The 16030-nt window shown below is 36.4% G+C and overlaps 2 protein-coding genes across 2 annotated transcripts in view; one reads left to right on the forward strand and one right to left on the reverse strand.

The window, feature by feature from the left end:
• The window catches only part of LOC131852820 (protein yippee-like 5), a 519555-nt gene that overhangs the window by 414446 nt on the left and 89079 nt on the right, over window positions 1-16030 (reverse strand). The gene's annotated exons all lie outside the window — the stretch shown is intronic.
• LOC131852774 (teneurin-m) overlaps window positions 1-16030 on the forward strand; it is a 344172-nt gene that overhangs the window by 327311 nt on the left and 831 nt on the right. Inside the window, exons 6-18 of the mRNA XM_059203497.1 lie at window positions 414-713; window positions 813-971; window positions 2924-3201; window positions 3394-3610; window positions 3688-4092; window positions 4272-4607; window positions 4694-4901; window positions 6466-6682; window positions 8475-8651; window positions 9357-9765; window positions 10312-10570; window positions 10933-14719; window positions 15214-15585. Coding sequence (XP_059059480.1) covers window positions 414-713; window positions 813-971; window positions 2924-3201; window positions 3394-3610; window positions 3688-4092; window positions 4272-4607; window positions 4694-4901; window positions 6466-6682; window positions 8475-8651; window positions 9357-9765; window positions 10312-10570; window positions 10933-14719; window positions 15214-15585 — 7124 coding nt within the window. The remainder of the gene's footprint in view (window positions 1-413; window positions 714-812; window positions 972-2923; window positions 3202-3393; window positions 3611-3687; window positions 4093-4271; window positions 4608-4693; window positions 4902-6465; window positions 6683-8474; window positions 8652-9356; window positions 9766-10311; window positions 10571-10932; window positions 14720-15213; window positions 15586-16030) is intronic.

Genomic DNA, 16030 nt, shown 5'->3' on the forward strand with positions numbered 1-16030 from the left:
CATTATTTGTTTTTGTTCCCATATTTGAACAAGGATTTAATATTGATGTGGCACGATGCCAGTATCGGATTCAATTAATATATACTGACTATTATTTAAATGTAAAATGATGGTTGGTTCCGATAAATGCGCTGACCTACATTAAATAATTCCAACACTACATTTTGCATCACACATTATCGGTTGTTTTATGATATTATATGTTACAATTCAGTTAATCTGATCATCATATCACAAAAATATTATGTTTTCATATTTTAAGAAATACTATTTACCGCATATGCTGTGCCAACAATAGCCAGTGCTCTGATAGCAATCAAAGAACATAATATTGAAGTATTAAAACCAAAAGACATCCAAAGACCTTGTATTATATCATTAATATCATCTATAATGAATACATACTCTTTCAGGGGACATACAAAAGAATCCGTCAATGGACTACAAGTCGAATTCTTCGTGTAGTAGTCCAGGAAAACAAGATAAAAGTACTTTAGAGAGAATGGAGAGAAGCGACAGGTCTCATCCGGCGTTTGGAGCGCCGGTTCCCGTCCTACCTGTTCGTAATAATCTCCGCGCCTCCCACTTTCCTCCCGCTGCCTCACGGTTCCACTTCAGAAAAGGCCTCTCTTCTAGATGCTCGTGGAAGTGTACCGCTATAGTGTTCATATTTCTCTCCGTACTTCTAGTTTCCATTGGCTCTTACATGTCAGGTAAGTAATAATTATTACAATTTGATTTAATTCTCTAACTGAATTATAAGACATCTATTTTATTTTTAATAACTCACATTTTGTTATTTTCGTTAACAGCCACATATTTCGTCAACTTGCCATATCAGAATTCAAAAACTTGTACAGTACTAGTCGGTGAATCAACTGAAGTATTTCCAGCGTCGAAGGCAACGACGCTTGAATCTAGTAACAAATCACTTACAAGACCACACCAGAACTCGCCTTCCTCAGGCTCAGGTAAAGGGGAATATCACTCACGCCCACGTAGGAGTGTAGAAGGGCATGCTTCTGTACCACCTTCTGTTTCTTCCATGGATTCTTCCACTGCTGTAGATATGCATGAATTAATCACTACACCTTCTGTAAACACTGTTAGTTTAGTGCATGGTGTGACGTCGGCTCAATCCGATGATGTTACCATCACTCGACCAACCGAAGAAGATGGGAAGGGTTCTAATACAGCTTTTGTATCTAGCAATATTAATAACATAACAGACCTCTATAATATAAAGGATACTACTAACGAATCAATTAATATTAATAAAGTAGTGATAAATAGTACTAAAAGTAATAAATCGTCGTTTGATAATTTAACCTCTACGGAAACTAGTGTTGCGATTTCAACCGCTTATGATATTAATAAAAATATCACGACAAAACAAGCTACTACTGTAACTGGTATTCCTTTTGAAAAAGATAATCTGGCTATAGAAGAGCCAGCGGAATCTGCATTAGATTCTTTAAATAATTTTCAATCAAAACAAGAAAAAAATGATGATATTAAAATTGCGTATGATCCAGAATCTATGCAAAGTGATTCGTTTCCATCAGTCTATTCATATGGTTTACTAAAACTTGAATATCTAAAGTTACTTAATAAATTGAACGATGTTAACGAAGAACTACATATACAGATTAAGGATGACGAAGAGGATCTTAATAAACTTCAGTATAAAACTGAAGCCAGCTCATCAGAAAGCAGTATGAGTTCTACAGGAATAATAACTACAACTGCTCTACCGTTAACAACCGTAACCAAAGTAACAAGTAAACCAACCACGTATGAGAGTATTGCTCCATCCACCGCAACCCCATTGACTACACATGAGCATGTCGTACCAACATCACAGCTGCCATCGAGTGTTACTAATCCTAATAATGTGATAACCACTGTAAATTCAGCGACAGGAAAACCTAGTAATGAAACATCAACTGTAAATACTGCTACTGAATCTAGAATTCCAGATATGACATCTAATCCAAAACACGTTTTAATTAACCTAACTATATCTGCCGATGACAATGAGAATTCATCTTATAAACCACTTTATTCGTTAACAGTGACAGTTCCTACAGTTGGTGATAGTAATGAGATTCCAACAGTTAAAATTACTCCAATGGATTCTGAACCTACTGCGCCTACTAATTTCAATAAGCCTAAAGTCATTGAAGCCACAACTAAAGCAAATAATGTTGTTGAGAATGAAAGTGTGTGGGGAGGAAGCTGTGAGTGTTCTTGTCCTGTGTGTGATAACTCTACAGATGATTTTTATGATGATTATACAGACAAAACTACAGCAATTTTGAAAAATAGTACTACTATCGAAACCTCTGAAACAACTAGTACTACGGAACTTTCAAGTTCAACAGAATTTGAGGTCATGACCGAAGTAAGTATAGATATGACTACTGACGGAGATACGGCTACTACCGATGGCACAGACTACACTACCATGTCAGAACAAGATGTTTATATTACGGAAGCTCCAAAATGTGTATGTCCAAAGGTTAAACCTCCACCCATACTTATATTGGAAGGTGAGGTCATTGAAGTTCAATTAGATCGACGAAACAATTAATAATTTACTAACAAACACCATTTACATTACTATGCAGGGGCTATTTACAAGAATAATTTCGTGGTGTTTTAACTGACTAACATGCATGATCATCTTTACGGGTTTTGTAACATTCTAAGCGCTTTATCAAATGCATGAGCTATATAACTGGGTCTTTTATTATTAAAAGGGTAGTTTAGATGTAGTATTAGTAAAGTAACCTTATTTATTTAAATAGCTAGAAAGTGTGATTTATCATAATATCTATCATTGCATTAGCATGTTTTACAAATTTATAAATTTATGTTAATCAAAATGTAATATAAAACTAACCTAATATTTATATTGTAGGTGCGCGAACATTCCCCGCGCAGTCTTTCCCGCCTGACGGGACGACGTTCAAACAAATTACTTTAGGTGAAAAATTATCAAAAGAAATCCCTCCATATAGTTATTGGAACATGCAATTCTATCAGTCAGAAGCTTCTTATGTGAAATTCGACTACATGATCCCACGAGGCGCTTCAATTGGTGTCTACGCAAGACGGAACGCACTACCGACGCACACGCAGTACCATATATTGGAAGTACTAAGTGGATTTAAAGCAAGAAGTACAAGGGCATCACATGTAAGTTATCCTCAAATAATGTATTGTATAGTCTGATATGATTTTATAAATATATAATTTTGTAAGTTTTATTTTCTTTTTTTGTATGTATTGTTTAAACTAAAAAAACATTTCTCTCGTTTTAAGAGATTCAATATTACCTCTGCGCGAAGCCAAAACATATTACTTATTCAATTTTCTGGTTTATTTCAGCCTTCTGTTAAGAAAGAAGTAACACATTACATGGAACAAGGGCATTGGTTTCTATCATTGTACAACGACGACGGCGATCCTCAAGAAATCGCTTTCGTGGCCTTGGTAGCTGAAGATATGACTCACAACTGTCCTAACGGTTGCTCAGGCAAAGGAGAGTGCCTTATGGGACATTGCCAATGTCAACCTGGTTTTGGTGGAGATGACTGTAGTGAAAGTAAGATTTATTTCATTTTTAATATCGATAATAGTTAATTTTATCTGAAAAAATAATTGTATTGTCTTATTCTACAGGCGTATGTCCAGTCTTGTGCAGTCAACGCGGTGAATATATAAATGGAGAATGCCAATGCAATCCAGGGTGGAAAGGCAAAGAGTGTTCTTTGCGGCATGATGAATGCGAAGTGCCTGACTGCAATGGTCATGGACATTGCGTCAATGGAAAATGTTCATGTGTACGAGGTTATAAAGGCAAATTCTGCAAAGACGTTGACTGTCCACACCCAACTTGTTCAGGGCACGGATTCTGTATCGAGGGTACTTGTGTGTGTAAAAAAGGCTGGAAGGGATTGGATTGTGCGACCATGGATAAGGACGCGTTACAATGCCTGCCAGATTGTTCTGGACATGGAACATTCGACGTTGACACGCAAACTTGCAGTTGCCATGTTCGTTGGTCTGGAGATGATTGCTCGAAAGGTTTGTATCATTAATTTATATTTTATAACTGTAATACTCACGCCAAGTAATTATGTGTAATTTCATAATTGTAAAATAGTGATTTACTTTAGTTCGCTCAAGTATATCAGTGTATCATGATTAAGTATAAATTTTTTGTCTATAATAATATGTATTGTTTATTTTATTATCTATTACAGAGGTTTGCGATTTAGACTGTGGTCCACATGGAAGATGTGTCGGTGAATCTTGCGTTTGCGATCCAGGCTGGACGGGAGAATATTGCACTTCAAAACTCTGCGATGCTCGTTGTAGTGATCATGGACAATGCAAAAATGGGACTTGTCTATGCGTATCTGGGTGGAACGGACGACATTGTACTTTAGAAGGATGTCCACGAGGATGCGCTGGTCATGGTCAATGTAGAGTAGCAAATGATGGGCATTGGGAGTGTAAATGCTTCGATGGATGGGATGGTCCAGATTGTACTACACTCAAAGAACAAGTCTGTGATGATTCTAAAGACAATGACAAAGGTATTAATTGCAATTATGTTGAATTGATGAAATCGTAACTTGCATTTGTAAATGGAAATTTTACACATAAATACTTATTTATTCAGATGGTTTAGTCGACTGTGAAGATCCTGAATGCTGTCAAAGTGCCGCTTGTAAAGGAAGTCAACTCTGCGTGTCCTCCCCAAAACCAACCGACATTTTACTCCGTAAACAGCCACCAGCGATTACTGCGTCATTCTTCGAAAGAATGAAATTCCTTATCGATGAAGGAAGTCTCCAAAATTACGCAAAGCAAGAGACCTTCAATGAAAGGTGAGAATTTCTATGTTTGATGTTACTCGTTAGATATAATGTGTAAATATTAAAGACCAGCCGACACTACTGAGATTTACAGTATTGCCAACTGGTCGTGGATTTGATATCCTAACTACTAATTGTGAAAATAATACATTGTCTGTTATATTAAGATACGTATACGCAATGTTGTGCCCCAGTCAATCCCATGTTTTATTTACATTACAAGAGTGTTCCACGTTGTCTTTATTTTTTGTTTCTTCCACACCTATATACGAAAAATCTGTATATTTATTTTTAATTACTCCAAAATCTAACGGATAATATACAATAATGGCACTTGCATGATCTATCATTTTCATATCGACGCGTACACTGATACACTTATTTACTAAGCTGCTCCTATTAACAAGCCCTAAGTTTCCTTCTAGATTAACTATAATTTGTACGATGATGGTACTTACTCATTCTTTGTCATTTCTGTCGTCTTTCTAACGCTGCGCAGTATGTTTTGGAATCACTTCAACACGAGGTAAGACTTGTATACAATTTAGGATTGTGTGTTGAGCTTAGTAATACACAATATATATTGCGGTTCCTATTAGATTATATATATACATATACATATATATATATACTTAATTGGCAATTTAATCTTATATATTATTATAATATTTATTAGTTTTGTTAAGTAGGTACCTATGCATGTAGTTGTTGTGGTGTTTAGTATTATAGTTACCTATAATTGTGTCCTGTGAATTTGTGATACGCTTTTTATTTGTTATATTTATACCATCTTGTTCATAAAAATCTCAAACATCTAATGATTTACTAATAGACTGTTTTGACCTTGTCCTTCTGTCTACATTATTGGCTCGAAAGAAAGAGACAAAACAGTGTAATAGTTAAAATGAATTTAATTTTTATGAAAAAGGAGGTTCATATTTTGTCCTTTAAAAATGTACGTAGAATATAGTAATAAACTGATTTCCAAAGTAGAATTCAATTATATTAATAAACAATCACATTTGCAATCATTAGTACATTGAATTGTAGAATAATACATAATGCATTTAGATTAATCAAAATTTATCACTTGCATCAAAACCAAATTACCTAAAGTACTTACTAGTTGTAAACATATCTATCTAGTTTTCAATATCTGTAATTAATAAATTTAATACTCTATTTAAATAAAATTAACTTTTAAAACACTAAAATTTCCACATAAAAGTTACCAAGGATGTATAGTTTAAATACTTTTGCCAGCCTACATGTCAAATTGAAAAGCAATAACAACAGATAAGAAAAAACCGCCTTTTGTAGATGATTTATGGGCTATTAATCTGTGAAAGTTTAAACATAGACTAGGCTGTACAGTCTAAGGATCTTTGCCTGTTCCATCATTGAAAATGAGATGGACGAATATTGAAAAAAAAAGTTATTAATCTGTGAAATAAATATTACCTATTTCCAATTATAAATATTAAATTATACATTTCTAAAAAAAAATACTATTCATTTCTATTTTGAAAATCGTGTTAAGATGAAATTTTAAAAAGTACATATAACCAATCTACAGCCGGTCAGCAGTCATTAGAGGACGTGTGGTCACCTCCCTGGGGTCAGGTCTAGTCGGCGTGAGGGTTTCAACATCTACTCCTCTCGAAGGCTTCACGCTGACAAGAGAAGATGGCTGGTTCGACCTGCTCGTGAATGGCGGAGGTGCTGTCACACTGCACTTTGGAAGATCGCCTTTTAAGCGCTCCTCGCAAGTTGTCTATGTGCCTTGGAATGAGGTATGTATGAATTTTAAAAATATTAGATATGATTTTCCGTTAATATTTTGTGAATATTGCTTATGATATAATATATTATATTCTGTGAACAGAAAGCAACTTATTTTTTAAAATAATAATTACTACTAAGGTAGTAAAATTCGTCTGCTCAGGATTTTTTTTTTCTTAATTAATTATAATGCAATGGTCAGCAAAGTCGCGGGAACCGCGTGAAGATCAACCTGGCTTTGCTGACTGTGAAATAATTTTTCAAGTCAGTTCAGTAGTTTCGGAGAGTATTCTTTTTTATTCCTGAGTATGACTGTTTGTATCGGTCTGGGTTTATTCTATGTATATTACGTAGGCATTTACCAAAAAATATCTATGCATTTATATCAGTTGTCTAGTAGCCATAACACAAGCTCTGCTTATTTTGGTACTAGATGGCGCTGTGTTAATTGTCCAGGGTTATTTATTTATTATTTATATAATCAAACATTAAGAATAATATTAGTATAGATTATTATGATATACATTTACCACACAACTACGTCCACTACGTTACCGCCGCGATAGTAGGTGGAAGTAGCAGCTAAAAACAGTAAAGTAATAAAATCCACAACTTGTCAAGTGCGCAGTATTCTCGAGTCAATCATTAATAACGAACATAGCCCTGGTTGAGGGTAATTTCAAATTTTTCTTTGTGAAATACATGCGAACCGACTATTAAACTTGGCCGGCATTAAATTTTTTAAGTCTCAATTTTACTCGCCGTATAAATTGAGGATACTTGGTACTTTATCGTGTTTTATAACGAGTTTGGTCGCCGACTTTATATCGTGTTTGTGTAAGTGGTTTTGTAGTAGGCCCTTAAAATTGGTAAAACACTAGTTACTGCCCGCGTCTTCGTACTCGTGATTGACTGAGGCAATAGTAGGCTATGTCCAGCTTAATAAAGCTTGTACTCTCAAGTACTAAATAACTGACAGAAATACTTTTTTGTATATAATAATAATAATAATATCAGGACAGTTCACGCAGCGCCAAGTTAAGCTAGCTAAAGCTTGTGTTATAAGTACTAGATAACTGATACAAATACATAGATATTTTATTTTTTCATAAATACGTACATATTATACATAGAGAACATCCAGACAGATACAAACAATCGTGCTCACGAATATAAATGTTTGTGCCGTGCGAGGAATCGAACCCGCGAACATCGGACGTAAAGCGGTGTGCTAAACCGTTAGACCACCGAGATCGTCAAATATACTAGTATAAAAGACACATGCTCATACAAACAATTATACATGAATCATAACAATATTAAACGAGGTCAATTCATACAACGTCACCTAGTCCCCTGCCCATAACCCATAGTGACAACTAATATAAATACATAAATACATTTAAATATGTAAATAAAATAAAAAATTAAACATTACACACCCTACCATGTATTTGACTCATACACGCATTTTATATATACTCTTTGGTTTATTGGTAATGTCTGTGGTCAAATTGAGAATGGATATTGTTTATCTATGGTCTTACTGAAAGTTGAATTAATTATTATCGAATTTCGACCACTGAGCGACCACTATCAGTATTAGATGGACCATAGAAAATAATACGAAATGAGTTTCTGGTCAGTTCTTCTCATCTCGAAATCATTCCGAACTGACGGTAGATTTGACATATCATAAGAGTCTGTAATACACCTACATGAATAAAGATAGTTTGAATTTTGTTCTTTTTTAATTTAATAATACGTTCCACTTAAATTAACAATGAAAAAAAAACTCGACAGGTTGTGATTATCGACGAGGTGGTGATGACGACGTCAGACGAGAAGGGCGGTATGGGGAGCCCCCAGGCCTGCTTGGCCCACGACTACGATGCTATGAAGCCGGTAGTGCTCGCCACCTGGAAACATGGCTTCCAGGGTGCATGTCCTGACAAAAGCGCGATACTGGCTGAATCACAGGTAAGAATAACTTTTTTAGTGATGTTCCGGATATCCGTATCTCGTTGATATACGAGAGATACTACGGTTATATTGTTAAGTCAGGCAACTCGTGACCATAGCTAGTGGAACTTAGTCGAATCGTCGACTATTATCGATTCGATTTATCGATTTAATCTTCTTTATTATTCTGTAAAACATCGTAACAAATTGTATTTTGTATGATTTCTGATTATGATGCAAACATTTGAACTCTATTTTATTATAAAAAAAACAATGTTCAAACAAATAAATCATTTATCTATTACCCTTAAATAAATTCAAAACATGTGTTATATCATATTTACTGAGCAAAGACTTTTACTCACTAAACGATTACTTGAATGACGAGCGTGCATGGCAATAGTTGTTCATGCACGGGATTTTCATTTAATGTTAAACATAGACACGTATATACATATACATTGTAAATAAACTGGTTTTTTAAAAAAGGGTAATTCAATTGAGATTGTTGCTCGTTCTTCTCAATTGGATCTATATACCGAACTGGACGGTAGGGAAAAAATATGATATAAAAAATTTGAGGTCCATAAGCGGCTAAAATGTCCTACATGAATAAATGACTTTTGAATTTGAATATCTCTCTAACTCCAGTCTTATTAATAATAATAAAAAAAAACACTACAAAAATTATCAAAAATTAAAATGGCTGTATATTACTTACAGGTGGTCCAAGAAAGTCTACAGATACCTGGCACCGGATTGAACCTAGTCTACCACAGTTCAAGAGCAGCCGGGTACCTCTCCACAATACAACTGCAGTTAACTCCTGAGAAAATGCCACCGACCTTATCTCTAATACATTTAAGGATCACTATTGAAGGCATACTGTTCGAGAAGACTTTCGAAGCTGATCCTGTTATAAAGTTCACCTATCCATGGAATAGATTGAATGTATATAGACAAAGGGTGTACGGAGTTACCACTGCGTTGGTAAAGGTTGGTTACCAATACACGGACTGTAAGGATATAATTTGGAATGTCCAGACGACCAAGTTGAGTGGGCACGACATGAGCATATCGGACGTTGGTGGATGGAATTTGGATATTCATCACAGATATAATTTCCATGAAGGTACTGTTGTAATTAATATTCTTTGCTAATATATACCATGGTGTTACCGCGTGGATTCGAGTATGAAATCTCATACATATGTGTTAAACTAGTACATTTAGGTATCTGTGTACTAAAATTTGTTTCGAATCAGTCCAGAAGTTATTGTGTGAATGAGTAAAAGAGAAAAAATTAACAAAAATAATACTTTATTTTATTTGGGAAAACAAGGCTATTTACAAACATAGTAATAAATAAAATTAATATTAGAAGTAATAGCACACGTTACTGATAAAAAAAAATCTTACTTGAAGTAATAAAAATAGCTCAAACAATGTGATTTCTATGTATGATATACCAAGACAGAGCTAGTGTTGTAGGTGCTACCTACAACATTAGTTCTGTCTTGGGATTACCATAGATGGCGTACCATAGATAACCCAAGACAATTCACACAACGCTCTATGGTAGTCCCAAGATAAACAGAGCTTGTATTATTACTATTATTTTAATGTTCTATTATTACATATCCCTGTACTACATAATCATATAAACCTTTACTTTCAGGTATCCTCCAAAAGGGCGACGGAACAAACATCTACCTGAAACACAAGCCCCGTCTCATCATCACAACCATGGGCGATGGAAGACAGCGAGCTCTGGAATGTGGTGCTGGTGCTGACTGCAGCGGACCAGCTTCACGACAGCGTTTGCTGGCTCCGGTGGCGCTGGCTGCTGCTCCTGATGGCTCCATCTTCGTCGGAGACTTCAATCTGGTGCGGAAAATCAACACGGATGGCACAGTGCGGACAGTGGTCAAGTTGAAGTGAGTCATTTACTGCTTTTTATAATAATATACATTTATATAACAATGTATGTATTGACAGCCTCCGTGGTCTAGCGGTTTCGCACCGCCGCCTTAAGGTCTTCCGCGGGTTCGATTCCTCGCACGATGCTAACATTATATCTAAGAGATTGCGTTAAGGTCGCCTTTTGTAAAGCAAATTTAAAGTAAAGTTTTATTTTTTTAGTTTGCAAAGCAAGAGAGCAACATTTAAGATTAGTATCGTAACACTAGATTCACTTGTTACAAATATCTTTAATGAAGACCAATAAGGATAAAAATATCTTCAATAGGGATTTGTTTGTTATATAACTTTATAATGAAATTTATTATCTTTATTCCAGTGCCACTCGAGTCTCCTACCGATACCACATGGCCCTGTCTCCCCTGGATGGTACACTTTATATCTCGGACCCAGAATCCCACCAAATCATCAAAGTTCGCAACACTGACGAGTACAGTGACCCCGAACACAACTGGGAGACAGTCGTCGGTTCTGGTGAGAGGTGTCTCCCTGGTGATGAAGCACACTGCGGTGATGGTGCATTAGCAAGAGATGCCAAACTCGCTTATCCAAAAGGCGTCGCTGTGTCAATAGACAATGTCCTTTACTTCGCTGATGGAACAAACATTCGTATGGTAGACAGAGACGGCATTATAACCACCGTTATTGGCAATCACATGCATAGAGCTCATTGGAAACCGATCCCGTGCGAAGGTACTTTAAGTGTCGAGGAAGTGCACTTACGATGGCCCACTGAACTCGCTATCAACCCTCTAGACAACAGTCTCCATATAATTGATGATCATATGATCCTGCAAATGGCACCTGATGGTCGCGTCAAAGTTATCGCTGGAAGACCTCTGCATTGTCCGTCGCCCATGAGCGGATATGACATGGAACTAGCTACTTATGCTACATTAGTTATGCCACAAAGTATTGCTTTCGGTGCAGCTGGAGATCTATATGTCGCTGAAAGTGATTCTCAAAGAATAAACAGGGTACGCTTGATCACGACCGACAGCAAGATATCTTTGTACGCCGGCGCTGAATCTAAATGCAATTGCTTAGAAAGAGGCTGTGATTGCTTCGAAGCTGATCACTTCCTAGCTTCCAACTCTAAATTCAATACAATATCTGCTGTAATAGTAAGTCCAGACGGTATAGTTCACATTGCCGATCAAGCCAATTACAGAATTAGATCTGTTATGGCGAGCATCCCAGACGCTAGTGGAGCAAGAGAATATGAAATCTATTCACCGGATACACAAGAGACATATATTTTTAACAGATTTGGTCAACATATCATGACAAAGAATATTCTGACAGGCGAAAATAACTACGTTTTCTCGTACACTGTCAATACTAGCAACGGCAAACTCAGTACTGTAACAGATGCGGCCGGTAATAAAGTGTTCCTTCTTAGAGACTATTCTAGTCTTGTGAATTCGATAGAGAATACAAAGGGCCAGAAATGCAGATTGAAGATGTCTAGGATGAAAATGCTACAAGAATTAAGAACGCCTGATAACTTCAATGTTACCTTTGACTATCACGGTACTACTGGATTGCTTAAAGCTAAATATGACAGCACTGGAAGAAGTTACATCTATAAATATGATGAATTTGGCAGACTAACATCAGCCGTCACACCAACTGGTAGAATCATCAATCTAACGTTCGATTTGAGTCTTAAAGGTGCTACAGTGCTTGTCAGTGAAAACAACAGGAAGCCTGTCTCGATCCTCATAAAGGGATCTTCAGTAAGAACAAAAGTAGGAGAGGCTGAAAAGAAAACTATTATTTCAACAGACGGCAGTATTACCTCCAGTTTGCCATGGGGTCATGTCATATCCACTGACACTGTTCCTTACACTATATTATCGGAAATTGATCCCATTTTAGGAGAAAGCTATCCAATACCGGCTAAACAGAGAACGGAAGTAGGCGGTGATTTAGCGAATCGTTTTGAATGGCGATACTTCCTACGAAGACTTTTATCAAACAAAGGAAAGAGTAGCAAGGCTGTAGCCCAAATTGGCAGGAAACTCAGAGTGAATGGAGAAAATCTTCTCACTCTCGAATATGACAGAGACTCTTCTACTGTAGCCGTGTTCATGGATGATAAGGTCGAACTACTAAATGTTACATATGACAGGACTGCAAGGCCAGTTAAATGGGGACCGAGGAATGGTATATTTGCAGAAGTTGAACTCGAATATGATAGATTCAACAGGCTTACTAGATGGAGTTGGGGAGATCTAAATGAAACATACGGCTTTGATAGAGCAGGAAGGTTGCACGAAATCCGTTATGGCGATAGTTCATCTCTAGTTTACTCATTTAGAGACATGTTTACTAGTTTACCACTGAAAGTAACAACACCAAGAGGTAGTGACTACCTTCTTGATTATGACGATTCTGGTGCCCTACAAAATCTCACCACTCCTCGAGGACACATTCACACGTTCGCCCTTATGACCTCGCTTGGCTATTTTAAATACCAATATTTCTCACCAATGAATAGACATCCATATGAGATACTGTATAATGATGATGGTCATATACTAGCAAAGATATTCCCACATCAATCTGGTAAAATTCTGTATGTTTATGACAGTACTGGCAAATTAGAAACTATCCTTGCCGGCGCGTCTGCTATAAGATACGTGTACCATGAAAATACGCATCTTGTAAAGAATGTTGAAATTACTGATCCCGATTATGAATTGAAGCAGGATTACAAATATCACGCGGGTATATTGAAAGATGAGAAAATGAAGTTCAATTCTAAGAGTGGACTTAATAATGCTCATTTCAAATACCAGTACGATGGCAACGCACGTCTTTCAACGATCGACGCAAATATCAACAGTAAAGAAATGCCACAACTTAGATTGAAGTATAACCAGAACCTTGGCATTCTTGAAGGTGTTAGTGATTTGAGAATTTACAGAAATACTTTCAATCGATCAGTGATGCAAGATACAAGTAAGCAATACTTCACCATAACGGACTACGATGACCATGGTAGGATAAAGACCGTATTAATCAATATTAAATCGTTTGATGTATTCAGATTGGAACTCGAATATGACGTTAGAAATAGAATAAAAACGAAAAAGATGATGATCGGCGACACGTCATCAAACGAACGAATTAGCTATAACTACGATGGTCATTTAATGGAGGTCGTAGGATCCGAAGACGATTGGAAATACGTTTACGATGAAAACGGTAATGTAATTGGTGTCATAGAACACGGAGAGAAGCGTTACCTTGGCTATGATATCGGAGATAGAGTTGTTCAGTACGGCGATATAGAATTCAGCAGTTATGACGGGCGTGGTTTTGTGATTCGGCGAGGCGAACAAAAATACAGATATAATTCTCGCGGTCAGTTTGTGCACGCATTCGAAAGGGATAAGTTCCAGACGTGGTATTTTTACGATGATAGAAGCAGACTTGTGGCATGGAAGGACGAGAAGGGTAATATTACACAATTCTTCTATACCAATCCACAAACGCCTAACCTAATATCACATATGCACTATCCCAAGACAGAGAAGACAGTTCGATTCTTATATGATCAGAGAGATTTCTTGACATGTATCGAGACGGAAGACCAACGGTTTTACGTCGCTACTGATCACAACGGCTCGCCTCTAGTTGTCTTTGATGTTAACGGTGAGATTGTGAAAGAAATGAAACGTAGTCCTTTCGGGAAAATTATCAAAGACACCAATCCTGGATTCTATGTGCCTGTGGACTTCCACGGTGGTATATTTGACTACAACACCAATCTAGTTTATCTGGATAATAGATTGTACGATCCGATGGTAGGACAATGGATGACGCCAAGCTGGGAACACCTTGCGACAAAACTGAGTCTGCCAACAGATATCTTTATATACAGATTTAAGAACAATGACCCAATAAATAAGAATCAGAATGTCCCGTATATGACAAATTTGGGGAGCTGGTTGCAACTGTATGGATATGATCTGAATAAGATGATGGGATCTAAATATATCACTGATATGATCTTCCAACCGATGACATCAGTGACCGCCTCTCAGTTGGCCCCAGACTTTGGTGTTATGTCGGGGCTTCAATGTATTATTGAAAAGGTAAATCGCATTTAAATTTTTTTTTAGTGTAACTAGAATATTTTCTGAATATCTGAATCTGCAGATTTTGCAAACTGAAGAGGAAACACATTCTATGTGGTTGTAGCCCACTCATGCATAAACGTAATATCTCCTTTGGAAAGTTTACACTGTTCAGGATAGCCTGAGGAGATAAAAACCATCGCTCCTAAGAATATGCTTCAATTCTTGTCTCTAACAAGTCTGAAAAAGGGCGACCACAATAGATCTATGTAGGTCGCAGTAGGTCTACTACAGGTCCAAGGCACCTGAAAATAGCCCAAACAGCCCAATAAAAAAAACTAGAATATTAAACAAGCTGACGGCCCATCTGATGGTAAGTGGTAACCGTCGTCTAAATACATGAACACACAGATTTCTTGGGACTAGATGGCGCTGTGTGAATTGTCCTGGATTATTATTATTATTTCTCTTTGTAGTTATAATGAATATAATATATTCAAATTTATTTGCAGGTGAATGATAAACTATCGGATATAGATTTTGTGCCTACTCCATTACTAAAAATGGAACCGATAACAAGGAACTTACTGCCTAGAGTTTCTTACAAGCGCGGTGTCTTCGGTGAAGGTGTTCTCATCTCGAGGGTCGACGGGAAGGCTTTTATTAGCGTAGCAGATGGAGCAAACAGCGTGGTTGAAGATGTAATAACAACAGTCTTCAACAATTCGTACTTCTTGGATGTACACTTCAGCATCCATGATCAAGATGTGTTCTATTTTGTGAAAGATAACTCACTAAAGATCAGAGACGATATGGAAGAGTTGAGACGGTTGTCAGGCAAATTCAATGTGTCGCAAGATGAAACTAATGACCAAGGATTGGAGGTAAATATTCTATTTTATATATGGGATATTCTTTATTAAATTAAACTTAAATTTAAGCACGCTTGATTAGTCACACTTATTTTTTTAATCTACCGCTCATTCGGAAAGCAGTCTTAACACAAGCAGAAAAAGCAAGAAACTCTTGCTTTTTCTGCTTTCTTGTTGCTCTTTTGAATAATTGTTGTAACTTTACATTTTTAAATTGATATGGATGAATACAAAGTTCCATCTAGCTCTAATTCATTAAATATACAATATATAATTCTTACTAGACTTACATTATATTGGTAAATATTATATACACAGGCTTTTATTTATATTAAGCCAATAATATGTTTATTTGAACATTTCAAATATATCTTAGCAATATCTGCTAATCATGGGATTAATTTTTTTATTAAAAAACACATTATTGAAGTAAAAGTACCCTAAGCTACTCCTGAAG

The sequence above is a fragment of the Achroia grisella genome, unplaced genomic scaffold (genome assembly GCF_030625045.1).
Source record: "Achroia grisella isolate CSIRO2021 unplaced genomic scaffold, CSIRO_AGI_Agris_v1 utg862, whole genome shotgun sequence".
Classification (NCBI taxonomy): Eukaryota; Metazoa; Arthropoda; class Insecta; order Lepidoptera; family Pyralidae; genus Achroia; species Achroia grisella.